The sequence below is a fragment of the Astatotilapia calliptera genome, chromosome 15 (genome assembly GCF_900246225.1).
Source record: "Astatotilapia calliptera chromosome 15, fAstCal1.2, whole genome shotgun sequence".
Lineage (NCBI taxonomy): Eukaryota > Metazoa > Chordata > Actinopteri > Cichliformes > Cichlidae > Astatotilapia > Astatotilapia calliptera.
Genome location: NC_039316.1, coordinates 26,353,166 through 26,380,648, shown reverse-complemented (window position 1 = coordinate 26,380,648; position 27,483 = coordinate 26,353,166). Strand labels below are relative to the sequence as shown.

Here is a 27,483-nt window from a genome sequence, read left to right as displayed (position 1 = left end):
CGTCACAGACAGAGTGACGTCTGTGTGAGAGTCTGTGACGCTGGGCTTAGTGGGATCACCCTTACTTATCTTTGAATGTGTGATGTTTTTCACGCTCTCCTGTCGGATCCATAAATTCACCTGTTGTTGTTGTTGACGTCAGCGGCGCGTCAGAATCACCTGTGTGGGGGCGGGGCGAGGTGTTTGTCTTCCTGTCAGAGAGCAGGTGAGACACACCTGAGGAGGTACATCGGAGCTGAGCGTCTTTTCCTCCTCGCGCGTAGACTGACCGCAGACGGACATGTCCACGCGCTCCTCTTCCTCCCCCCTCCTCCTCCTCGTTTTCGCGCTCTTGCGGTCCGGGGGGGCGGTGGACCCGCACTGTGAGGACGAGTTCCGGCGCGGGCACGAGGACTTCGTGCTGTACGCGGAGGACGCGGTGAAGCAGGGCGCGGTCATGTTGGCCACCGCGAGCTTCTACTCCGAGCTCGAGTGCAAGCGCGCGTGTTGCGGGCAAGTGCACTGCAACCTGGCGTTGCTGGAGCCGAGCGTCCCCGGAGAGGAGAACCGCACGTGCGTGCTGTTCAACTGCGTGCGTAGGAATCGGTTCGCGTGCAGGTTCGTGACCCAGAGCGGGTACAAGAGCTACGTCAGAGACGCCGTGTACCGGAAGTACCTGGCAGCCCCCCAGAAAGAAGGTGAGTACTTTCAGGCTTACTGACTCTCCGTGATGTCAGTTCTGCTCAGTGAACAGGATCAGAAGGACTCTCGGAGGCTGAGAGAGGTCTGAGCATGTGCAGGGGGGTGAAGATGCAGGCAAGAGGAGGGATGGAGGCGGGTGATTGGCTGTGGGCCCAAGTGTGTCAGCAGGGAGGTCGGTGGGCAGACTCGGAGCCCGACAGGGTCGCCAGGTCAGAACACACACGCCTGTTCGTCGGAGCAGGACCGGGTGTTCTGAGAAACTATCCTACTCTGACAAAACGTCCTACCCGCATTATAATTTGAGGGTGACTTGGGACTAAACCTAACCCTACCCCTAACCATAATCCTAACCATAACCTTAAGAAGTATTCTGGATGGGTGAGAGAAAAAGGAGTTAATTCTGTGTTTGGTGTTGTGCGCATGCACTGTGTCTGCACAGAAACATTGTGTAGGATGTTTTTTCAGGTAGGATGGACTCCCAGAACACCGGCCCACATAGACTGCGAAGGCCGGGTCCTCCGAAGGACGTGGCCTAGGTTTTGGGACACAGCTTCTGTTTAATGTTTTTGAAGAGCAGCTGTCGCGTAGACGGCGTGTTCCTCTGCTGTGTGAGGAGCGGGTTAAAGATGATCTGCAGCTTCGTTCTCTCAGACCGCCGTGATCAGCTGATTAAGTGTTACAGGATGTCACATGTTCCCTCCACGCTGACAGATAACCACGGCACAGACGCCTGTTATCTGTGGCTGAAGCCACCGGCACAACGCTGTGACCAGCTCACCTCCATCGTAACTGTGGGACTAACGCCTCGCCAGTGCTCTGTCTGTCTTGGTCGTTGTGTCCTTGGACACCTACCGCCTACTGGTGTTGGCCGGGCCGGCCCCCACCTCACTTGATTGGCAGCCTCGCTTCTGTCAGTCTGCCCAGGGCAGCTGTGGCTACAACTGTAGCTTGCCTCCACCAGTGTGTGAATGTGAGAGTGAATGAATAGTGGAATTGTAAAGCACTTTGAGGGTCTCGAAAAGCGCTATATATGCAATCCATTATTATTATCATTTCAGGCTGCGCTTCCTCTCTATGCACGTGATCTCTGACCCTGTCTCAGAATCCATCTGACTTCAGCTCCCCCTCACTCTGTCTCCAGGTAAGAAGCATCCGCCCGTCGCCAACGCAGGCCGTGATGTCACCATTCAGCCTGGAGAGACTGTGATGCTCAACGGCACTGAGAGTGTGGCGCTGAGCGGCGCAAAAATTAAAGACTACCGCTGGAGTCTGGAGAGAGGAGACAGCAGTGTAAAGATAGAGGTACAGGTGCTGCAGCACGGGGGTGGGGGCTTCTGTGTTACAGGGAGACTTCACCTGGAGACAGACGGGTAGTTCACTGTATCCACTACTTTGAATATAAAATTCAGCAGAGCAGCTTCCAGCCCACCAAATCTCATTCACAATCTGTCCAGTTTTCACTCTGCCTTGGTTTTTGGAAGTTAAAATAAGGACTTGTGTCTGTGCAGGTGTGTCCAGGTGAATGTAATTGTTCTTCAGCGTCCCTCTGCAGCATTCAGCTGTGACTGAGTCCAGCTCATTTCACTTTTAAATGCTGTTATTTTTGAATGGGCTTCTGCAGGAGACCAATTATCCTGACCAGGTGCAGCTCTCCAACCTGCAGACAGGCTCGTATGTCTTCAAGCTGACGGTCAACGACTCCAACGGCAAATCAGATGATGCCAAGGTCACAGTCCTCGTTCTTAACCCACAACAGACCAGCTGTGAGTGCTCATGGGATATGTATTCCAACAATAAGTCTGTAGCATGTGCAGAGCCCTGTGCCAGAGTCAATAGAGAATTTGGTCAATTTTAGGTTTTGAGGACGTTTAGTTTGTTTCATCTCAGTCTGACTTTATTGGGTCTGAAGTCTTCACTTATCGTCACTTTATCGATCAGCTGATGGCTGAATCACTGTGTTATTGATCAGTTAAACGGTGTGGTAGAAGCAGAGTCAGCTAATTGGTGGAGGGAATGGTGTTTGTTTTCTCGCTCCTCTTAAACTGGTCAGACTGGATTACCTGACTCATGCACGCTCAGAGGACGCCCCCACACTCACAGCAGAAACTTGACGTAATTCTATTTGACATCTTCCTTTCAGCTGATTTCAGGGTCACGTGATTCACTGAGTCTGTATTGATCGCAGCTCTGACCAGAGTCGGGCTTTAAAACCGTAAAATGGGAGTTTGCAAAACAGTAAATGGTGCAAGTGTTGTCACAGTGGCACACCCTGTTTGTTTTCAGCACTGCAGTCAGCTGTATTTCTGTAGGTAAAAGTCTGACAGGAAGTGATGTAACTGACGCTGTCCTCGCCCTCAGCATACTGTCAGGCTCCGGTGAAGGTCGGGCCGTGCCGCGCAAAATTTACTCGCTGGCGTTACAACATCACAAAGGGCGTCTGTGAGATGTTTGTGTTCGGAGGCTGTATAGGAAACGAGAACAACTTCCTGTCTGAACAAGAGTGTCTGTCTGCCTGCAGAGGAGTCACAGGTACACACACGCACACATGTACACATGAACACAGACACACACCTTTATTGTAACACTGTTTCTGTATTTTTGTCCACAGTGTCATCGCAGAGGAGTGTTACTCTGCCCGCTGCAGGTCAGTCCCACAGCGCACCTCTTCATCTCTGCTCCACAGTACAACCAGGATGCTCAGTGTGTGTGCGTGTGTGTGTGTTTTAAGAGGTGTGCAGCTCGCCGTGCGGTCCTGATCAGCTAACCTGTGGCAACGGCTGCTGCCTGGACAGAAGTATGGAGTGTGACAACGTGAAGCAGTGCAGCGACGGATCAGACGAGAGCCAGTGCCACCAATGTAACACACACACACACACACACACACACACACACACACACACACACACACACACACACACACACACACTGAGTGTAGCTGACCTTCCTCCTCCTCCTCAGTGAATCAGACCTTGAGCCTTCTTCTGGACATTGATGTGAACAAGAAGAAAGGTTTGTTTTAATTTTCTTTGTTAAAGAAATACTCAAAGCTAACAAGCTACATGCTAATTAACCCCTCCCCCCTCAGTTCAGTGCACGGAGCCTCCCCGCACCGGTCCGTGCCGGGCCAAATTCCCCGGCTGGTACTATGACCCCCTGGACCAGAAGTGTCACGAGTTCACCTACGGTGGCTGTGACGGGAACGAAAACAACTTTCCAGACGATCAGACATGCAGAGAGTACTGCAAAGAAGTCGGCGGTACACACACATTCGCACACACAAACACTTAATCTTCATAACAGAGCGCTGGCTTTCCAGCAGATTAAAGATCAACCCAACCTGAGCGTCACCCACACTGCAACGCTCTGACTTAAAGAAAGTGAGCGTCTCGCTAAGCACGGGAGCGGCTTCTATTGGCCGGCTGAAGGTGGCGTTGCCTTGGCTACCAGCTAACACAAACGTAAAAATTGGGATTTTTTTGTCTGTGGGAAATCAAACGTTAGGACCCTTCACTCATGAGATGAGCTCCACACACAGAAACTGCTCACATACACTGCAGTCACATGACTCTGTGACAATGTCATTCAGACGTCTTCTCGCTAACCTGACGCAGTTTGTGCTGAAGCACAGAAATGTAAGCACTCCGGCAGAACTTCATAAAACTCGCTGACTTCCAGATAAGGAAACGGGAAGAGAGAGCGGCTCACCCGCTTATGAGTTTTGGAACTCACTGCTGCTTTTTCTTCTTTCCCTGCAGAGAACGATGTGTTCGCCAGAGGTTTGTTTGAGCGCTTCGACAAGGAAGTAGACGACGACTCAAGTGAGAGATTTAACCTCAGCTTTCAACTGTTCTACAGTACAAACAGGACATGACCTCACTGTCCTCCTCCACAGGTTCCATCACGCTCGCCGTGATCCTGTCGGTGGCCATCTTGTCTCTGCTGGCCATCCTGGCCTACTGCTTCCTGAGGGCCCGCAAGAGGCGCACACACAGGCCCGTCAACACGGGCCCCACCCACGAAGCACTGTCCAAGGAGGAGACGTCTGTTTATAACAGCACCACCAAGCCCATGTGACGTCAGCCGTGCCGTTACCGTGACGATCGGCTGCCTTGTTTTGATTTAAGTGTCCTTTAAATGTATTTCTCAGCTGTTTTCATGATTGATTATTGGGGACGCTGGAGTTCTGTGGTGATGTCAGTTTCCTGTCCGCGGCGTCTTTACTACTCTTTGTGTTTCAGTATTTATGAATTCAGCGTCTGGGTCTCAGGTTTTATTAGTTTTCATGTAAATACCAAGTTGGTCTCAGGTTTTTAACTTCTGCTCTTATAAAGTTTTAATAAAAGTTTGAAAGTAGTAATAAAGTTTGGACATAACAAAAAGTGATCTTTATTTTGAAAACAAACTTCCTGCTTACTGTGAGGTGCTAAACAGGGGTTCGTTCTTCGTACCTCGCTAAGTAAGTTAGCTGGATTTGATTGTTGATGATTTCGCGTGATCTTGGATCGTTCGGTTCTCCGAAGCTCATCTGGGACTTGCTGTCATAGCAACTGATCCGTAAGCGTAAACCTGCTTGGGAGCAGGCTTACTTTATGTAAACTGGATTAGATCGCGGCCACTCAGGTATGTCCGCTTCATTTATACGAAAGCAACAGCGATATTTTTCCACTGTTTTTCCATAAATAAATATTATCAATGTAACTAAAGATAATGCAGTATTTGATTCTTTTATTGATTTCATACAGATACATACAGGTCATTTCCTAAAAGAAGGGAAATGTACTATTAATCATTCCATTCCATGTATTTGATTATTTCAGATGTAATTCATATTTTAGAGCAGTAATAGTAAATTACTTCGTGTAATTAAGATGAGAGACCACGGCTATAAAAGCGAAGGCGGATTTGGGAAGTCTGTCGCAGCCATGTCCTGTCCGTTTGTACGAGAGCAACCCATTGCGGAAGGTGCAAGATTGATAAGGAGAGTTTTCAGAATTCAGCGTATATTGCGGGATAGACAGGATCCTTTTTATTTATTTATTTATATATATATATATCTCCCAACTTACTGTGCATGCTTCAGTCACCCCTTGCATGGGAACAGGTAAAAGTGATGGAGTGTTATGTAAAACTACACACAAAAAAACCCACGATGTCAATAAATGTCAAAGTACAAAAAGCATTTTAATTAAGGCAACAACCAAATATTTTACATTGTACAAATAGAATTATGAGCTCATTTACCAGTTATGAAGGTGCTGCTGCTACTGCACCCCGGCTGCTGGTCTAAGGAAGAGCTGCCCCCAGGGATGCCCTCAACAATGGGTCTGGTGGCATTCAACCCTAGGGCCAGCTCCTCTGCCGGGGTGTGACGAGGGGGTGCAGGACCACCACCTGTCCTTTTTTGCTCTGCCCTTTTCTTGGTTGCTGTTATAAACAAACAAACAGATTATTTCAGGGTCTCTTTCCAAGAGACTAAAAGCAATATAAGTGATAAATATTACCATGCTGTAGAATATTGTTATATTTCACTTTTACTTGTTCACATGTTCTAGTGGGTCCTGTTGTGGCTCTAATGTGAAAGAGGATATAATATAATATAATATGATATAATATAATATGATATAATGTAATATAATATAATAAATTACTTACGAGTTTAATTTGTCAGCAACTTTCTGCCAGCCCTCTCTCCTTGCTTTTGCAGCCTTTGCAGTGTTCCCTTGCGTTTTAATTAAACTCTGAAACTCCTGAAATCCCTCAATCAAGAATTCTTGCTCTTGATTGAGCAAGAATCAACCGTTTGATTCGCCGACCAATCAAAGGGTTGCCGATCAATGCGATGATGCGTAGCCCCTGTTAAGCCACCCAGTGATCTCACATTACTTCATCCAGCTGTACTAATCGTCAACAACAGGTGTGTTCGGAGAACCGGAATAGCGAGCTCAAAGTTGCCACGATGATCTTGGATGTGTCATTTGATCTTGGATGTAGTAAGCGGTACGAAGAACGGACCCCTGGGCCCTATTTCAGAAAGCCGGTTTAGTGCAAACTCTGAGTAAGTATACCCTGAGTTAACGAAAACTCTGGGTTTTCGGTTTCACAAAGCGAGTTTAGATTAATTCTGAGTGAGTTACTATGACGACACACTCCGTGAAGCTAACCTGCCCCCTAGCAGGTTTACTTCAACTAACCCTGACCTTCTCCGCCTCTTTGTCGGAAACCTGACTGTAGGAAGTGTCAGACATGGCGTGCTCCTTCCTTGAAGAGCCAGTAGATGTTGAAGCCCAAATTCTCCGCAGAGCTCTCCGCCGGGAGAGAGTGATTAGAGCGCGTTTGGACATTTTATCATTTCCTGATGATTTTCTGTGTGAACGTTACAGTTTTTCAGCACAATCTATAATTTATTTGAATAACATCCTCAGGCCTAATATTGCTCATGTGACACATCGCGGACATCCTCTCAGTTCTGTACATATTATTTGTATTGCACTTCGGTTTTTTGCAAACGGGAGCTTTCTGTATAATATTGGTGACGCTGAGCACGTTTCCAAGGCTACCGTCTGTCGGGCAGTCAGGAATGTTACAGTTGCACTGAAACGTCTCCTGTACTCGTTTGTGGTGTTCCCCGGTCATAGACCCACAAGATTTATCAAAGAGGGATTCCACAAAATTGCAGGTATCAGGATGACCAAAACTTAATTCATGATGTGGTGATACTTGAACTACTACTTAAATTTTACATTTATTCTCACGGTTCCCAGGCGTGATTGGCTGTATAGATGGCACTCACATTCCAATCATTGCTCCTTCAGTAAATGAAGGAGACTATGTGAACAGGAAGTCTTTCCACAGCATTAATGTACAGGTACATGGTTCCCTGTAGCATTTCAAACTAACAAATTATGTCATTATAGTAATGGATGCTAATTTGTGTTCTCTGCACTGTGAAGATCATATGTGATGCTGCCAACATTATCACAAATGTGGAAGCCAACTGCTCAGCCTCTGTGAGTGGTGGTGGTGGAGGACCCCCACCTGTTTTTCGGGCCTCCGCTTTTTTTCTGTTGGCTATAACGGGTCACATTTGAGCATACAGGGTAAGCAAATATGTACTTGTAATGTGCTCAGATAATTTCAATTAGTGCTTACAGAGGGGAAATTAATGTAGCCTCTAACTGCAATTGATTTACATCGGACAAACAGACCAAGCACTATGGCTCATAATACAATTACACCTTACCTGGTTGGACTATATTTTTATATTTCATTTTTACTTGCTGCCAGGAACGTTTGGGTTGCACCTGCGCTCACATCACATCACAAAATAAAATGTATAAAATAAAAAATAAAATAAAATGTAATAAAATAACGTGTTAAATGGGTGGAAATCCCTAGATCAATGTTTAAATTAACACTCACGCATTGACTCTGTCGGCTTTGTTTTGCCATGCATGCTCCCTTTCTTTTGCAGCTGAGGCTGTGTTACTTTTTTTCCGCGGAATTTGCATGTTATCGGCATATGCTGCCATCAGAATTTCGGCCTCAAGCGCTGTAAAATACATTGACCGCGCCTTCTTTCCCTCCGTCTCCATGGTGACTCGCTTAATCTGTGCTCCACTAATCAGGACTTTATGTATCCTCGTGCGCGCGTTTAACTTGGGGTTAAAGCAACTCCGCGTTGACTGAACTAATTGTTATCAGCCTTTCTGAAACCGAATATTCCGAGTTGGACAGTTCGGGGTTACTCAACCCTGAGTATCATTTTTCACTCTGAGTTTTCTAAACCGGCTTCCTGAAATAGGGCCCAGGTCGCTTCACAGTGACTCTGTGGTGTGTTCACTGACTCCTCAGTCCCCGCCTGCTCTCCATCCACCTTGTCCAGGTCATGCTGGGTTCAAGTCTTTTACAGAAGCTACATAATCACAAACAATTTCTTTAAATCATTGTTTTTATTTCTGTTGTTGGCTCACACCACACTTCTTTCATTTCTTTATGTATTCATGAGTGGTCTGTACTTTCCTGAGGTGTTTTCTCTTAACCTTGCACTAACTTTGTTTAACCTCAAAGTCTGCATTTAGATGTGTTGTTATCTTTATTTCCCAGCAAACACTTGAATCTAGTGATGCGCGAATCATGAACGAATCGTTCAATACTCGAGAATCACTTTACTGACTCATGAATCATGATTCACAAGCCCAACTGACTCACTGACTCATCCCTGTTGCTGTTAGCAGCAATGTATCTAGCTTATAATTAAAATTGTGGAGAAAAACACAACATCCAGTATCGTAACAAAAAAATTTCTGCTCTGAACTGGAAGAAAAAACCCTGAGTAGAAGCTCACATCAAGAAAATAGCTCCTCGGTTCACAGTAGCATCACTCTGCTAATATGCTAACAGCACATTTGAGCTACTCACCCCTCCCTTCCTGTGCTGAATCGTAAGCGAATCACTCAGGACTCGCTCACCCCCTCCCTCCTGTGCTGAATCATAGAGCGAACAAATCACTCACTGATCGTGTACAAATTCATGGGCTGCATCCTCCTGAGGACCCAGCCTTCGCGGTCTACGTGGGCCGGGTCCTCAGAAGGTCAGGTAGGCTGGAAGTAAACGGCCGTGAAATTGGACGGTCTAGCCTTCTGATTAGCGTCACTGCTGTCTCGGTAGAGTTTAATAAACTCAGCCGTCTGCTCCTTGCTATCTAAAATATAACAGGACACTGGCGTAAATTCTCAACTGTCTCATACTTCTGTTTAATCAGTTTTCTGTTTGACGTTTAGTCAGCTGTGTAAAAACCAAGGAGGAACCCACCCGGGGGATTAATAAAGTTGTATTTTATCTAATCTAATCTAATAACTTTAATCTCAGCCAAACCGATTTACTCACGAACAAACAAAACACTGAAAAAAGCCCAACAATAACATTTTTAGGTTCTCTAAGTGACTTATATATTACGTTTAACCCGAGCAGCGAAAGTCCGCGGTGATCTGAAAATGATGTGCCGGGAGTTGTGCTGTTCTCGGCCGCATCAGTAACCCTCGAGCACCCGGCTAGCTATCGAGCAGGTGGGTAGCAGACGTCTCCGAAAACGTCGAAGCACTTTTGCAAATATGCGATATCTTGATAAATTGAGCAGATATTTGATGTTTACACAACTACTTTCTCGCCTGAAAATATGTCAAAAGTTTATTTTGTGACCCAGAATGATTAGTATGAGTAATTTTAAAACTTAGTAGCGGCCGCCATTGTTGGAAACTGAAGTTTGGCTGGGCCGCGCTATGAATTCTGGGATATGGTAGGCCACGAAGGACACACCCGACCCATCCTTCAAATTCGGGGAAAAGGAGGACACATTTGTCGGCTGCATTCAGAGGAGTCTACGAATTTGGACAGCCTTCGGCGCGTCGCTGTGATGTAATCGGTCTACAAATGCGGCCTCAGGAGGATGCAGCCCATGAATTTGGACACGACCACCCACTCACCCCCTCCCTCCTGGCTCACAGCTTCCTCTTCTTCTTGGTTGGCAACCAATGTTAAGGCGCATTACCGCCCCCTGGCTCACAGCTCAGTGGACATTTAGATGAGAAAATATATATTTAACACATTTAAGGAAAATACTAATAAAATAAAAAATAAAAATATATTAAAATAAAATAAAAATAAATAAATGTTTATTAAGCAATTTTGATAGGAAATTGCTTAATTTTAGAAATGTTTTTGCTCTTTTTTGCTCTATAAAATAGTTGTTTTCTTTTAGAATCATTCATCTTAGTAGTAGGATTTCCATGAAAAGAGAAACAAATTAAGTTTGAGTGAAAATGTGCATTTTTTTGCACTCTCTGGTCGACTGACTCAGTGACTCAAATGACTCAAAAAATCCGATTCACTTTGGTGAGTGACTCATTAAAACTTGATTCAGTAAAAAGAATCAAATTTACCATCACTACTTGAATCATTTATTTTGATGTCTTATGGTTGAAATGTATGGAGGACCACAAGAGCCACGTGCATCGAAATAAAGAATTCTGTGCTTAAATAATTAATTGTAGAATAAATTCTGCATTTGTAAATTCATTTTTGAATTCTAATTTAATAAACTGATTTTCAAAATGCTTTTTAAAAAACTAATTTCAAATAGGGCTGGGCTATATCATACCGTTCACGGTAATACCGGGTAATTTTGGGCAATGATAGGAAAATTAAATCTCGCAATAGAATATGGGTAAACCGCGCATGCGCAGTGCTTATGTTTACATACGCACATGGCGGCGACGCAGAATGAGAGCGAAAGCAGATCGTTAAATGAAACGGATGAACCAGAATTGGTTTGTAAAAATGCTGCAACTTCAGTGGTGTGGAACTGGTTTAGCTTTCGTCCGTCAGATACACAACAAAGCACTATTTTTGGTAGCGCATGCTAGCGGGCCGTCCTTATTACCGTGTTGTTTGGAAAATACGTCACACTTAAAATCAATCCTTTGATTTTTCTGAAAAATGTATGAATTCTGGTTGTGTTTACTGACCTCGAAACGATTTTATGTGGTACACGGCGCTGGAAAATCTGTCAAATGTTTTAGTACAACTTTGCTAAGCTACGAACCGGCACCGCTTGATGGATTGTCGGAGCATTACGGCTATCGTAGGCAGGAGCCTCGCGGAGTGATACGTACTGCGCTTCAACATAATATTATGGTATTGTGTTTGTATAACCTCTTTTTAAGTTTTGTGGATATTATACATGGTTATGCTGAGGATATGTCGGCCAATTTCCACTGGAAATGCCTTTTGGTTAAACTGTCAGCAAGGAATTTGCATTTGCACTGTTACATTTTTATATAACTTTAATGCACATAAGAAACAGCTGCTTGTTTAAGTGAAAATACATTGATAGGGTTTTTTGCACTAATAAAGTTGTGGACTTGTAAAGTATTTTGTCTAGTGTCAATTATATCGTCAGTTATATCGTTATCGCAAATTTTCAAATGTATATCGTGATAAATATTTTTGTTCATATCGCCCTGCTCTAATTTCAAAAAACATTTTCGAATTCCAATTTAATAAATTGATTTTCAAAATGCTTTTTAAAAAACTCATTTCAAAAACCATTTTTGAATTCCAATTTAATAAGTTGATTTTCAAAATGATTCCACTCTTCATTTCAAAATCCATTTCCCTTGCCTGTTCGCTCAGGGATTAACATTTGAATTAGCAACTCATTTTAAAAATCCTGTTGCAATGCAAATTAGCCACACCTTGGGATGTAAGGAGCTCTCTGATTGGTTGGACAGACACAGGCTGTCTGCCTGGATTTTTCTAGCTCATAGCTTTGCCCTGCCAAGAAGTGTGTGTGCCTTGTACAAAGGCCGTTCAGCCTCGGGATTTACACTCGGATCGACACGGATATGCGAAGAATGAAGGGACCCTACAGCAGAGGCGGAGCCAGACATTTGAAACACCTGGGGCTTATCCCAAAAGGGTAGTATGCATGTGGGTTTTTTTTGTTTGTTTTTTTTTTTGGGGGGGGGGGGGGGGGGGGGGTAGAAATGACTGAAAGATTAATAGGCTCTGTTTTGAGTTTTGTTCAAAAAGGAATGACTTCATATAGGGAAAAATATATATCACATATGCAGGACACCTTAAACTAGTTTTTTAATTAAGCAGCAAGGCAGAACAAGGTCAGGGCTGCATCAAGACACGAGGACTAAACCCCAATTCAACCAGACCCAGAACTGATCCAGAATTAAAACAGGACTACAACAGTTCAAAATCAGGACTACTTGGGATTTAACCAAGACAGAACCACAATCAGAACTAGATGAAAGTAGCACTAAAAATCATCATATACCTGCACTACACTTGTTTTTTTAATTCTACCAAAGTACACTATTTAGATTGAGAAAAGTTTATATAATTATTTAGCCTTGTTGTGTAAACAAGCCTGCATAACTTAACAAATATAGAATTTGAAAAATAACAAACCTAAAAAGAAACACTAGGTACGAGATACATGAGTACCTATGATACGGTGATACTTTTGGTAAACAACCATTTGACTAACATGTCTGTCTCACCTGCTCTTGTTCCATCTCTGTTCTGTCCTCATTCTCCTCTCTCTCCCTCTCTGTTCCTCTCTCTCCCTCTTTGTGCTGACAATCATCAAATATACAGGGGAAACCAGATATTTACATACTCTTCAGATCAAAACAGAAACACTTTTTTAATTGTAACATCAAATCAGACTAAATGTTTATTTTTTTAGATTGATAAATATAAAAAACATATTTGTTAACTTTAAGAGTAAAGAGAGAAACTATCTGTATTTCTTAATTGCAAATGGCACCAAATTGTATTCAAAATTGAGCCACACTTATGGAGCTCCACAGTTCTTTTCCTGGTGTTTTGGTTGACATCTCTTGATGTTCCCATGTCAAAGAAACAGGCTCTGTGTTTTGCCTTATATGCATCCACAGGTGTGCCACCACTTTACTCACATGGACTCTACGAACCTATCAGAAGCTTCTTCAGCTCAGAATGGAATCCTCTGGAGTTTTCTTATTAATTAACAATAAACTTAGTGTATATGTACTCCTAAATTGGATGAAAGTGATAAAAATAGACAGATCTCTCTCTCTTTATTCTGACATTTAACTAATTCAAAATATATTTCAATATTTATCTAAAACAAAAGTTTACTCTAAATTAATGTTGTACAGTAAAAATGTTTTATGTTTTCTCCCTAAAGTGTATGTAAATATCTGGTTACAAATGTGAATATCCTGCTGTGTACTGAAATCCCTCTTGTTTTGCATAGAAATATACTGAACAACATACAAAGCATAATATATAAAATAACATTTACCTGAGGTTTTTCTTTGAAAGAACACTCTAATGTCCATTCTTATATTTCAGTACATAACTGAAACCGATTTAGTCGGGGAGGGTAAGAACTGAAAATATGAAATAAACACACGTAAGCTAACACTCTAAAAAAATAGCATTTATTTGGCTTTTCATTTCGCCATTTGTTGATTCACTTGAAGAGCAAGTAACATAATATTAGTCAAGTGATCAGTTTGATATCAATCTTTTGTGATGCACAGTCATATTTACATTATTTGTACTGTACGAATGATTTTCTTTGGTACCTGGTCAAACTTAAGCTCTCCTTAGTATGGCTGGCTCCGTTTCTCCAACAGCGCACTCACTGCTGGCAGCAGCTGCCCCGCCCTCTCGCTCAGTCGCTTAGTGCCTGAGCTCGGATCATACCAATATCAGGGGGGATTCACGCATAGTCGTAAATTCCCACAGTGTGCACTATGTGCTTCGAATATTGTGTGTACTTTTTGTTTTATACAGTTGTCAGCCAGGCATCTAACTATGAAAAAATTGCACTCCAAAAGACCCCGGGCTTCTGACAAAACAACCCGGGCTTAAGCCCAGTAAGCCACCCCCACGCTCCGCCCCTGCCCTACAGCGAAACGGAGAGCCCAACCTCTGACTGTGTGCTTGTTTACTCAGTCTGACCACCTGTTGAAGGTAACGTGCTAACACTAGCATCACTGCACATAGCCCTGTTATTTTAAGGTAATCTTAGCTGAAAATTTTACTTTGTAGTACGAGCTAGCTACGTGTTTTGTAAGCTGCTGTGCTCTTCACAAATAAAGGTTGAAGCAGCTCAGACTATTAGAACCTGCACTGAGGCCTGTTACGTTTATACAGTGTTAGAGGAATGGCTGCAACCTACAGCCTTTAAACTAGCAATTAAAATGCTGACAGTAAACTCGTCAGTCCAAATGTTACCACATTACTTTGTGATTCGAAGAGTTAAAACATCTGAGACAGGCTGATTAAAATTAACAGCTGTCAATTTTCTCATTCCTTATATCAAGACTGGAGATCACACTACTGATTTCAGTTCATTCAATATGAACTCCCAGAGGAATCAATTACTCTGGCAAGCCATGAGGGCCATAATTCACCACTTTTCTAAACCGTTTTGTAAGAATGGCATAAAAAACACTTTAATTATTCAAAACACCATAAAAAACCCACCAGTGTTATGTTTACATACACTGCGAAGATGGTGAAGGGTTGCTTTACAAAGGGGACTGAATATGAAGATATACTCAGTTACCAGTAGGGGGCTCTGTGACTAACAGTGTTGATCAAGTTACTTGAAAAAAGTAATCAGTAACTAATTACTGATTACTTCCCCAAAAAAGTAATCCCGTTACTTTACTGATTACTTATTTTCAAAAGTAATTAGTTACTTAGTTACTTTTTAAAAACACGATTTACAACCTGAAGAGGTGATAAAGCGATAGATCTTCCAGCCCAATTCTACTTTTTCTACATAATCCATCATACAAAATGTAATTAAATGGAAAAGTCTATTTTTTTAACTTGTTTTATCAGTTTTAATCTTTTAACTTTATGCATCAAGCAAAAATTTAATTATATGCAACATTCTCTGACTTGAATAAATTTGTTTAACATTTAAACCTATTTTCTGCACATTCCAGCACATAAAATAAAATATTTTTTGTGTTTACACTCACTCTTTCAAATAGATGCAAGTAAAACACAGCAGAAAATAAATAAAGTCAAAGACTCAGCGGTCCTGTTGCTCTATTTTCACCTGTAAAGCAGGACTGGAGGTAGGCGGAGGTTTACCCTGGTGCAGGTGTGCCGCGGTCAGTTGAAGAATCCGCGAGTTTCTCTGTGAATTTCCCATTACGTCGTTGTGCACTCGGTGCTTGCTTGGAAGTTTAGGGGTTTTTTTCGCTGTAAAAAGAAGTTTTCTTCCCACGCACGATGGACGCTAATGTTTTTGTCACTTTTTATGGAATCAAACTCAAAGTAAGGTCAGTACTTCCACGCTTTAAACGCTGCACGCTCATACTCTCTCCCACAATTGATATGTGATCCATTGTTGATCTGCACACAGCTGTTGTCACTAACGGCACACTCGCTTACGTCACTGTCGTGAGACATTCTCGCAAAAAATCACGGTTTTAGTAACGCAGCGTTCCTACGGGAAAGTAACGGTAATCTAATTACCGTTTTTGCAATAGTAATCCCTTACTTTACTTGTTACTTGAAAAAAGTAATCAGATTACAGCCCATCTCTGGTGACTAATAGTGATAGAAGGATAGAAGAACAGAAGTGTATTGTGATATGTTTTGGATGGCTAACTACTGCTGAATACACGTTCCATTATAAAGCAAGCCGTCTCCGTTCTTCTGTCGAAACACCACAAATTGGCAACGAGGATGAGTGCATCAGTTCCGAGTCCACCATCTTTTCTTCCACATGTGGGTGAGCCGCCGATTCCATTTACTACATGGCGGAAAATATTCGACAATTACATGCTAGTAATCAATGCCATGGGAGACGCATGGCCGGATGCTAGGAAACGTGCTGTTTTGCTACACTGCTTGGGCCCGGAGGGACAGCGGTTATTCTACACGTTACCGGAGCAAGGTGATACATATGCTGACGCCATGAGCGCACTGGAGAAGCACTTTGTGCCGAAAGTAAATGTCGTGGCGTGCCGTCATACATTCAGACAGCGTATTCAACGAGCGGATGAGACTGTTTCTCAGTATGTGGTGGCTCTGAGAGCGTTAGCTGCATCTTAACTTTGGACAAATGGAAAGTGAAATGATAAGAGATCAGTTAATCTCCAACGCTCATCTCAGCGCTGTGAAAGACAAACTGTTACTGGAGGACGATCTCACACTGGATAAGGCTCTAACTATTGCAGGCCAGGTGGAAGCAGCAGTCAAAAACGCTACTCTACTCTCCACACCCGGCTCGTTTCCGACCACGCCTGTTCAGACAGTCAACGCGGCAAATTCCCACTCTCACCAGAAGAGAGGACCTCGCCCTGCTAAAGGCTGTACTCCAGACCAACGCAAACGGGGAGGTTCAAAGCAGCAGCAGCGGAAGTGCTTCAGGTGTGGTTCTCACAAGCACTTAGCTAATGATAAAAACTGCCCGGCTGCTTCTTCAAAATGCAACAACTGTGGGAAAAAGGGACATTTTGCCAAGGTATGTAAGTCGTCAGTCAGTGAAGTGAGAGAAGTAGTGGTTCCAGAACTGGCAGTACTGTGCGTGCAAGATGCTAAAATGATGGCAGCTATTCAAGATAAGCTTACCTGCACTGTCGACATTGAAACCATACAAGGTGGTTCTAAGATGGTAGAGCTGATAGTAGACACTGGAGCTTCTGTGTCTATTCTGCCAGAAACTATCTACAGACAGTATTTTGCAGACTGTTCACTGGTGCGACCTAAAGTCAAACTAGTTACAGTGGGGCAAAAAAGTATTTAGTCAGCCACCGATTGTGCAAGTTCCCCCACTTAAAATGATGATAGAGGTCAGTAATTTGCATCAGAGGTACACTTCAACTGTGAGAGACAGAATGTGAAAAAAAAATCCAGGAATCCACATGGTAGGATTTGTAAAGAATTTATTCGTAAATCAGGGTGGAAAATAAGTATTTGGTCAATAACAAAAATACAACTCAATACTTTGTAACATAACCTTTGTTGGCAATAACAGAGGTCAAACGTTTACTATAGGTCTTTACCAGGTTTGCACACACAGTAGCTGGTATTTTGGCCCATTCCTCCATGCAGATCTTCTCGAGAGCAGTGATGTTTTGGGGCTGTCGCCGAGCAACACGGACTTTCAACTCCCGCCACAGATTTTCTATGGGGTTGAGGTCTGGAGACTGGCTAGGCCACTCCAGGACTTTCAAATGCTTCTTACGGAGCCACTCCTTTGTTGCCCGGGCGGTGTGTTTTGGATCATTGTCATGTTGGAAGACCCAGCCTCGTTTCATCTTCAAAGTTCTCACTGATGGAAGGAGGTTTTGGCTCACAATCTCACGATACATGGCCCCATTCATTCTGTCCTTAACACGGATCAGTCGTCCTGTCCCCTTGGCAGAAAAACAGCCCCATAGCATGATGTTTCCACCCCCATGCTTCACAGTAGGTATGGTGTTCTTGGGATGCAACTCAGTATTCTTCTTCCTCCAAACACGACGAGTTGAGTTTATACCAAAAAGTTCTACTTTGGTTTCATCTGACCACATGACATTCTCCCAATCCTCTGCTGTATCATCCATGTGCTCTCTGGCAAACTTCAGACGGGCCTGGACATGCACTGGCTTCAGCAGCGGAACACGTCTGGCACTGCGGGATTTGATTCCCTGCCGTTGTAGTGTGTTACTGATGGTGACCTTTGTTACTTTGGTCCCAGCTCTCTGCAGGTCATTCACCAGGTCCCCCCGTGTGGTTCTGGGATCTTTGCTCACCATTCTCATGATCATTTTGACCCCACGGGATGAGATCTTGTGTGGAGCCCCAGATCGAGGGAGATTATCAGTGGTCGTGTATGTCTTCCATTTTCTGATGATTGCTCCCACAGTTGATTTTTTCACACCAAGCTGCTTGCCTATTGTAGATTAACTCTTCCCAGTCTGGTGCAGGTCTACAATACTTTTCCTGGTGTCCTTCGAAAGCTCTTTGGTCTTGGCCATGGCGGACTTTGGAGTCTGACTGTTTGAGGCTGTGGACAGACAGGTGTCTTTTATACAGATGATGAGTTCAAACAGGTGCCATTCATACAGGTAACGAGTGGGGGACAGAAAAGCTTCTTACAGAAGACGTTACAGGTCTGTGAGAGCCAGAGACTTTCCTTGTTTGAGCTGACCAAATACTTATTTTCCACCCTAATTTACGAATAAATTCTTTACAAATCCTACCATGTGAATTCATGGATTTTTTTTTCACATTCTGTCTCTCACAGTTGAAGTGTACCTCTGGTGCAAATTACTGACCTCTGTCATCATTTTAAGTGGGGGAACTTGCACAATCGGTGGCTGACTAAATACTTTTTTGCCCCACTGTATAGCTTTGCAAAAACTGCATAAAAATCACTTGCAGCAACAAAACCATGATATTCCAGAAACACGCTTCGCCGATCCGATCAGCTGTTTGTAACACTTCCTACGTCCATCAGCGCGAACTATCACATGACCGCATGACCTGCCCGAAACCGGAAGTGACGTCATATTGCGGAAATGTAGTTTTTTTACGATCGGGGCCTTATGAGCCTATACTTGTGTTTTAAAAAGTTATGTTTGAGTTTATGACTTTCTGTGTCGTTTCTGGGATGCTTAGGACTCATATTGCACTGCTGGAAATAGTTTATTTTGATGCATATGCTGTTATTTTGCAAATTTGCACTATAATATTTATTTTCGTTTTTCCTGCAGTGTATAAAAATTGGTGTATTTCAAAAATAAAACTATGAAGACACTCAAAATAAATTTCCTGTGGTGGGAAACTAGTTTGTGCAACTTTTTTGTATTTACAGTTTTGAGGGATGAGCCTCTTAAATTTCTCTAACTAGAAATATATGTTAAAAAAACAAAAACGATTTTCAAATTTTTTTGTAGTTTATTGCACTTTTTTGCAATTTATGTAATTACTATGCACCTAATGCAGACATATTATTAAAATTTAGGCTGTAATGGTTGTATTGATGTATAGCAACTTGAAATGCTCCCAAAAATGGCTCCACAGCATGTAAAAATATAATATAAGCTCTGGCGGACTTGGTTCTATGGTAGGTCTTAAAGGGTTAATCAAGGGACTGGAACAGCTGCAACTAAGGTAACTCAGAAAACAAAAAATTAATCATACATAACAGTGTAAACTAAAATGTGTGCACTTATTTTAGAATGCAGTGTTATGTGGATATGTGAATTAAATCTAAACCAAAACCAGTTATTTATTGTCCTGTAAATTAATTCCTATATTTAAAGAAAGAAATGTGAATACAATGTTACTTATAAGCCTCTACACTAACATGGTGGGTATTACCACTGTGTGGCTGTAAGTGCAGCCATCACACACTCCCCCTCTTCAGATCTCTCCCTGGGACAGCGAGAGAGAGAGTCTGCAGTGCAGTTATCTTTGCCGGGGATGTGGTTGATGGTGAACCGGAATGGCTGGATTGCAAGGTACCATCGCGTGATCCTTCCATTTGTGTCCTTCATTCTCTCTATCCATTGAAGAGCCTTGTGGTCTGTTTCCAATATGAACTCCCGTCCGAGAAGATAATACCTAAAGGAGTCCAGGGCCCATTTGATGGCAAGTCCCTCCTTCTCGATGGTTGAGTATCGCACTTCCCTCGGAAACCGCTTGCGGCTGATGAAGGCCACTGGATGACGCTCTCCAGGCGGTCCCTGTAACAGAACAGCTCCCAATCCTCTCTCTGAGGCATCAGTCTGAAGAATGAAATTTCTCTCAAAATCAGGGCTGTGCAAGACTGGGCTCTTACTCAGAGATTGTCGTAGGTCCTGAAAAGCCATCTTAGCCTCCTCTGTCCAGGTGATCTTATTGGGACTTCGGGCACCAGTCAGATCCGTCAGAAGAGCTGCCCTGGCGGAGAAATGAGGGATAAACCGATGATAGAATCCTGCCATACCTAAAAATGATCTCAGCTGCTTTCTGGTCTCTGGCAAGGGACAGGATTCTATGGCGGTGACCTTATTGACTTGAGGTTTTATTACTCCATTTCCAATCACAAACCCAAGGTACTCAGTTTCAGCCTTGGCAATGGCACACTTAGCTGGATTAACAGTCAACCCTGCAGACTGAAGACGCCCCAATACCTTCTCCAGGTGTTTCAGGTGTTCTTCCCAGGTAGAACTGAAAATCACTATGTCATCAAGGTAGGCTGCAGCAAAATTTTCAATTCAATTCAATTCAATTCAATTTTATTTATATAGAGCCAAATCACAACAAAAGTCGCCTCAAGGCGCTTCATAGAAATCAGACATGTCAGACAGTATCTGGTCCATCAGTCTCTGGAATGTTGCCGGGGCACCATGCAGTCCAAAGGGCATGACTTTAAACTGGAACAAGCCCCACGGGGTCCGGAAAGCAGTCAGCTCTTTTGAGCGCTTAGCCAGTGATACCTGCCAATAACCCTTGCAGAGGTCTATTGTTGTCAGGTATCTGGCCTTCCCAAGGTGCTCAACCATGTCATCAATGCGGGGAGTTGGATATGAATCAAATTGGGATATTGCATTCAGGTACCTGAAGTCTATGCAGAAACGGATACTGCCATCCTTCTTTGGCACCAGGACCACCGGGTGGCACCACTCGCTCTTCGAGGCTTCAATGATTCCTAGTGACAACATCAGGTCGATCTCCTCTTTCAACGGGATCAGTAGACGCTCAGGTATCCTGTAACTCATTCTCCTCACAGAAGCTCCATCTTTCAACACAATGTCACGTTCCACAATGTTCGTTCTACCAGGATTTTCACTGAACACATCTAATTTACACAGGTTTCTCACCTGAGCCCGTCTTTCCTCAGAAAGATGGTTGAGATCCAGGTCCTGAGGAGTGGGTTTTGGCAGATACTGATCATCCACTTCCTCCTCCTCTGAAACCTCCTGGATCAGAAAGACATCTGCTTTTGGTCTCTCCACCCATTCCTTAAGCAGGTCGTGGTGGTCGTGGTCGTTAGTGACCTTTCCCATTTTGATGTTTTAGGCCTTTTGCAAACCCTTTGTGTTCTTTTAAAATAATAAATTTTAACATATCTGACTGATATTGACCCTCTTGTCCCGTTTATTCTGGGCTCGTTCCTGTGAGACCTTTGGGCCTGAAAGTTTGCACAAGTAGTATAGAGGCCCTTAGCGGTTACTCGGTGGCTTTCACTCGCTACACATAAATTAACAGAAAACTCTAAACTAGCTAACTAAGAGGCCTAGTTAGCTGGCTAGCAGAGACAAGACAGACTGACCTAACATAAATTACAACATAAATTAACAAAAAACTATCTAACTATCTAAGGAAGACTTTTTTTTGTTATCAGACAGCAGACAACAAAGTGCACGTGCAAATGTGCAAACAAGAGCAGCAAGTGACAGTATGACAAAAAAACACAACGTAACATAATAACAAGGTTTTGTGATGATGAGTTGAGGTAGTGGAGGAACAGTAAACATTCCTTAGTGTAGCAGCAAAAATTAGGAAGTGCAGAAGTTAGTGCAGAAAGTCCAGTAATAATATTGTGCAAAAGAGCATTTACAGGTTGGTGTGTACGATGGTTTGGTGGTGTAGGTCAGTGTGTTTGCGCTTGTGTTGATTAGTCAGTCCAGTCTCAATGTTTTGAGGTAGTTGAGTTAAGCTGAGTGATAATGTGTGTGTGTGTGTGTGTGTTTATCAGTCAGTCCCTTTTTGCTGAGGAGACAGATGGCTTGTGGAAAAAAGCTGTTGCACAGTCTGGATGTGTGTGCCCGAATGCTTCGGTACCTTTTTCCAGATGGCAGGAGTGTGAAGAGTGTGTGAGAGGGGTGTGTCCGATCAGCCACAATGCTGGTGGCTTTGCGAATGCATCGTGTGGTGTAGATGTCCTCAATAGAGGGGAGAGAGACCCCGATGATCTTCTCTGCTGTTCCCACTATCCGCTGTAGGGTCTTGCGGTCCGATATGGCACAGTTCCCAAACCAGACAGTGATGCAGCCGCTCAGGATGCTTTCGATAGTTCCTCTATAGAAGGTGGTCAGGATCGGTGGTGGAAGCTGGGCCTTTCTCAGTCTCCTCAGAAAGAAGAGACGCTGTTGGGCTTTCTTGTGCAGGGAGCTGGTGTTGAGGGACCAGCCGAGGTCCTTCTCCAGGTGGACGCCCAGGAATTTGGTGCTGTCGACGATCTCCACAGAGGAGCCGTTGATGTACAGCAGTGAGTGGTCGCCTCGTGTCCTCCTAAAGTCAACAACCATCTCTTTTGTCTTGTCAACATTCAGAGACAGGTTGCTGTCTTTACACCAGTCCGTTAGTCTCTGCACTTCCTCTCTGTACGCTGACTCGTCGTTCTTGCTAATGAGACCCACCACGGTCGTGTCATCAGCGAACTTAATGATGTGATTTGAACTGTGTGTTGCTACACAGTCATGAGTCAGCAGTGTGAACAGCAGAGGACTGAGCACACAGCCTTGTGGGGCCCCAGTGCTCAGTGTGGTGGTGCTGGAGGTGCAGTTCCCGATCCGTACTGACTGAGGCCTTCCGGTCAGAAAGTCCAGGATCCAGTTGCAGAGGGAGGTGTTCAGGCCCAACAGGCTCAGCTTTCCGATCAGTTGTTGGGGGATGATCGTGTTGAATGCTGAGCTGAAATCTATGTACAGCATTCGAACGTGTGAGTCCTTCTTGTCCAAGTGTGTCAGGACAAGATGGAGTGCAGTCGAGATGGCGTCGTCCGTTGAGCGGTTATGGCAGTATGCAAATTGCAGTGGGTCCAGTGAGGGGGGCAGCAGGGTCTTGATGTGTCTCATGACGAGCCGTTTGAACCACTTTATGATGGTGGGTGTAAGTGCAACAGGACAGTAGTCGTTGAGACAGGACACAGAAGACTTCTTGGGCACGGGGACGATGGTGGTGGCCTTGAGGCATGTGGGAACGACGGCACTGCTCAGAGAGATGTTGAAGATGTCGGTGAGAACATCTGCCAGCTGGTCAGCACATTCTCTGAGCACTCTGCCTGGGATGTTGTCTGGTCCAGCAGCTTGGATTGACTCTGCGTAGAGTTTTCCTCACCTCAGCTGTAGTGAGACACAGGACCTGGTCGTTCAGAGGAGGGGTGGTCTTCCTCGCCGCCACGTCGTTCTGCCTGTCGAACCGAGCATAGAAGTTGTTCAGCGCATCTGGGAGGGAGCCGTCACTGTCACAGGCAGGTGATGTCGTCCTGTAGTTAGTGATGGCTTGTAAGCCCTGCCACATGCGCCGTGTGTCGCCGCTGTCCCTGAAGTGGTTGTGGATTCTCTGGGCGTGTGCGCGCTTCGCCTCTCTGATGGCCCGAGAAAGTTCGGCCCTAGCTCTTCTAAGCGCCACCTTATCTCCCTCTTTGAAGGCAGAGTCTCGGGTCCTTAAAAGTGCACACACTTCCGCAGTAATCCACGGTTTCTGGTTGGGTCATGAGATGATGGTCTTGGAGACAGTGACGTCATCGGTGCACTTGTTGATGTAGCTGGACACTGATGATGTGTACTCCTCCAAGTCAGTGAAGTCGCCGTAAGTTGCAGCCTCCCTAAACATGTTCCAGTCAGTGCTCTCGAAACAGTCCTGAAGACCAGAGATGGCTCCTGCTGGCCAGGTTTTCACCTGCTTCAGAACCGGTTTTGATCGCCTGACGAGTGGTCTGTATGCTGGAATTAGCATAACAGAGATGTGGTCTGAGTAGCCGAGGTGGGGGTGGGGCTCTGCCCGATATGCGCCGGGGATGTTTGTGTAAACAAGATCCAGCGTGTTTTCCCCTCTCGTTGCAAAGTCCACATACTGATGGAATCTAGGAAGCACTGACTTGAGATTTGCATGGTTGAAATCTCCAGCAACAATAAACAGTCCATCCGGGTGTGTATTTTGCAGTTCACTGATCTTTGTATACAGTTCCCATAGCGCTTCCTTAGCATTAGCGCTAGGTGGAATGTACACTCCGATAATGAAAACAGTGGTGAATTCCCGTGGTAAATAAAAAGGTCTGCATCTAACAGTCACAAACTCCACCAGCGATGAGCAATAACTAGAAACTAGCACAGAGTTCTTGCACCATTTCTCGTTGATGTAAACACACAAGCCGCCACCGCGAGTCTTACCGCACAGAGCTGCATTTCTGTCGGCACGAAACGAGGCAAGCCCGTTTAGCTGAATAGCGGCGTCCGGTACTCTGTCGCTGAGCCATGTTTCCGTGAAAACAAAGACACAGCAGTCTCTAACCTCACGCTGTGTAGCCTGCTGGAGTCGGATGTAATCCAGTTTACTATCCAGGGAGCAGACGTTGGATAAGATGATGGACGGTAGAGCCGGCCGGCTAGGGTTTGTTTTTAGCCTAGCACAGACTCCCACCCGCTTGCCGCGCTTCCGCTTCCTCGCGCAACGCTTCCGATGTCCCCACCTCCGGCCGCCGACATCAGGCAACGCCGAGGCTTCGAGGCCTGGTTCGCGGAGCAAGCCGAGTTCACGCAGCGTTTCCCGCAGCCCATCCTGGATGTCGTCAACCGGGTTATTTAGGTTGAAAAGTGTCTGGCTGTTGTATGCACGGACACCGACACCAGTTGCGACGATATCCATACATAGTGCAAAATAAACACGCTACACACAAAAACGTAAACGATAAACAATGCAGCACCACTTTGGCTCCGGAGTGGCCGCTGCGTGCTACTGCCGCGCCGCCAGATAATCACTTGGAAGAAGCACCAGCACCTTCTCACCAGGACTGAAGGATCTTTGCCGAGCTGACTGGTCGTACCAGGCCTTCTGGTGCTGCTGTGCTTCCGCTTTGTGGGCTTGGGCCAGCTCCATCATCTTCTCCAACCGTTCCTGCATCTGGACAACATAAGAGACAACACTGACAGCCTGTGATCTTTCTTGGTCACCCTCCCAAGTCTCCCTTAGAAGAGACAAGGGGCCTCGTACCTCATGGCCATACAATAGTTCAAAAGGTGAAAAACCTGTAGAAGCCTGGGGTACTTCTCTATATGCAAAGAGGAGGTAGGGCAGCCACTGATCCCAGTCTGTACCAGTTTCATTGACAAATTTGCGTAACATTTGTTTCAGGGTCTGATTGAAGCGCTCTTTTAGGCCATCTGTCCGAGGGTGGTATGGTGTTGTCCTCAGGCTCTTAATCCCAAGGAGCTGGTACACCTGCTTCAACAAAGTGGACATGAAGTTAGTGCCACGGTCAGTAAGAATCTCACGAGGAAAACCAACCCTTGAGAAGAACTGTATGAGACAGAGGGCGACTGCTTTGGCTTTTATTGATCTCAAAGGAAAGACCTCTGGATACTTTGTAGCGTAATCTGTCACTACCAGCATGTAACGGTTGCCTGCCTTGCTTCTTTCTAGAGGACCAACAATGTCCATTCCTAGCCGTTCAAATGAAGTGCTGATAATTGGTAGAGACTGGAGAGGAGCTCTGGAGGGGATTTTAAGAGAAGACTTCTGGCACTGAGGGCAGCTTTTACAGAACCGTGTAACATCCGAGCGCACTCCAGGCCAATGAAAATATTTTCTAATGCGGGCCATGGTTTTATGCTTTCCCAAGTGGCCAGCCCATGGAATGGAGTGTCCCAAGGAGAGCACCACCTTCTGGACTGCTCTAGGAACCACCAACTGCAATGCTGAACCCTGCTGATGATACAGAATGCCATCTTTCAGCAGAAACTCCCCCCTGCTGTTCAAATCTTGCTTAGTTCCTTGGTTCCTCTCTGCAGCTTTCTGGAACAGAGATGTTAGAGATGGATCGTCATGTTGCATTTCAATAATATTAACAGGGATTTTAAAACCCAAAGGTAACTCAGGCTCTGTGCTAGGAGCTGCTCGAACAGCAGTATGTAGAAACTTCTCTTGCCTTCTCTGTCCACGTGACTTACAAGACTTCCCGGGTGCAGTCTCTATGTCTGCATCATAGAAGGACAAGGCACGGAGTGGGTGTAGGGACTCCTCTTTCTTCTTAGCTTGAGCTCTTGTTACTGCAACATTGCATGTATGACTAGGATTCAGCAAGTCAAACAACACAGGCAGATCTCGACCCAGCACTACTGGAAATGGCAGATTCTCTGCAACACCAATATTTAGAATATACGTTTGTCCTTGTACCTTGATGTACAGATCTGCTGTTGGATATGACCTCTCATCTCCATGAATGCAGCGAACAGGGATTGTCTCCACATTAACTTTATTTGCGGGAACAAAGTCTCGGTGCACAAGAGTCTGAGTACTTCCTGAGTCAACAAGGGCCTTTAATGGTTTCCCATCAACCTCAACTAAGGTCATTTTGAAACCATTCTCAAACTCCACTTTAGGCTCCACACTTTGTCGGGGCACAAAACACATCTGAGTTATTTTTGTAGAATTCTTTGGGCACATAGGTTTTGTGTGGCCCTCCATCCCACACAAATAACAAATCACAGTCTTGGGTGGAGGTCTTGACGGCATATTGACAGACTGGCTCTTTGGAGGTTTACTCACCCCTGCTTTCTGGTAGTGAGGGACAGATTTTGAACCATCTCTCATTTTCCATGCTGTGTGGCTCCATGGCTGTCCTTTTCTCCGTGCTGCCACAAACACATCAGCCAGCTCTGCAGCTGCCGCTGCAGAGTTTGGATTGCGTTCTTTAATCCATATCTGTAACTCAGGAGACAGCATTCTCAAGTATTGTTCTAAAATTAATATTTCACTAACCTCATGCACCATTTTTCCTTTTGGCTTTACCCACTTCTCATATAACTCTTGCATATAGTTGCATATAGTTCTTTTAGATTCTCATCAGGTTTTATCTCCAGTGAACAGAATCTCGGTCTATATGTCTCAGGATTAATGTCATATTTTTGAAGAATAGCTGCTTTAACTTTGTCATAGTCTAGAGAGTCATCCATATCCATATGAACATACGCACCTCTTGCTTTGCCAGTGAGTAAAGAAATCAGATGAAAAACCCAGTCCATTTTTTGCCACCGGCAAACTACAGCCATGCGTTCAAATGTTGTTAAAAAATGTTCAATATCATCCTCCTCTGTCAATTTTTCCAACCTGGGTTCATAAAAGCGAGACTGACCTGATTGAGGATGTATTTGCTCATTACTGGAGCCAGCACAGGGAGGATCCTCCTCTTCAACGGACTCTACCTCTGGTTGTTTAGGTTCCTCCATTTGCAGCTCAGGGAGAAGTACGAGCTTTCACTTCTACCTGCAACAGCTGAAACTGATGTTGTAGTGC

At 44.6% G+C, this 27,483-nt stretch overlaps 1 protein-coding gene across 1 annotated transcript; it reads left to right on the top strand.

Moving 5' to 3' along the window:
* The first annotated feature begins 200 nt into the window (after window positions 1-200).
* LOC113037479 (kunitz-type protease inhibitor 1-like) lies at window positions 201-5,094 on the top strand. Its single transcript, XM_026194611.1, has 10 exons — window positions 201-677; window positions 1,823-1,983; window positions 2,303-2,444; window positions 3,040-3,210; window positions 3,290-3,325; window positions 3,410-3,538; window positions 3,640-3,690; window positions 3,767-3,937; window positions 4,437-4,499; window positions 4,574-5,094. The coding sequence occupies exons 1-10, from the start codon at window positions 281-283 to the stop codon at window positions 4,753-4,755; spliced, it is 1,503 nt and encodes a 500-aa protein (XP_026050396.1). The 5' UTR covers window positions 201-280; the 3' UTR covers window positions 4,756-5,094.
* The last annotated feature ends 22,389 nt before the right edge of the window (window positions 5,095-27,483 follow it).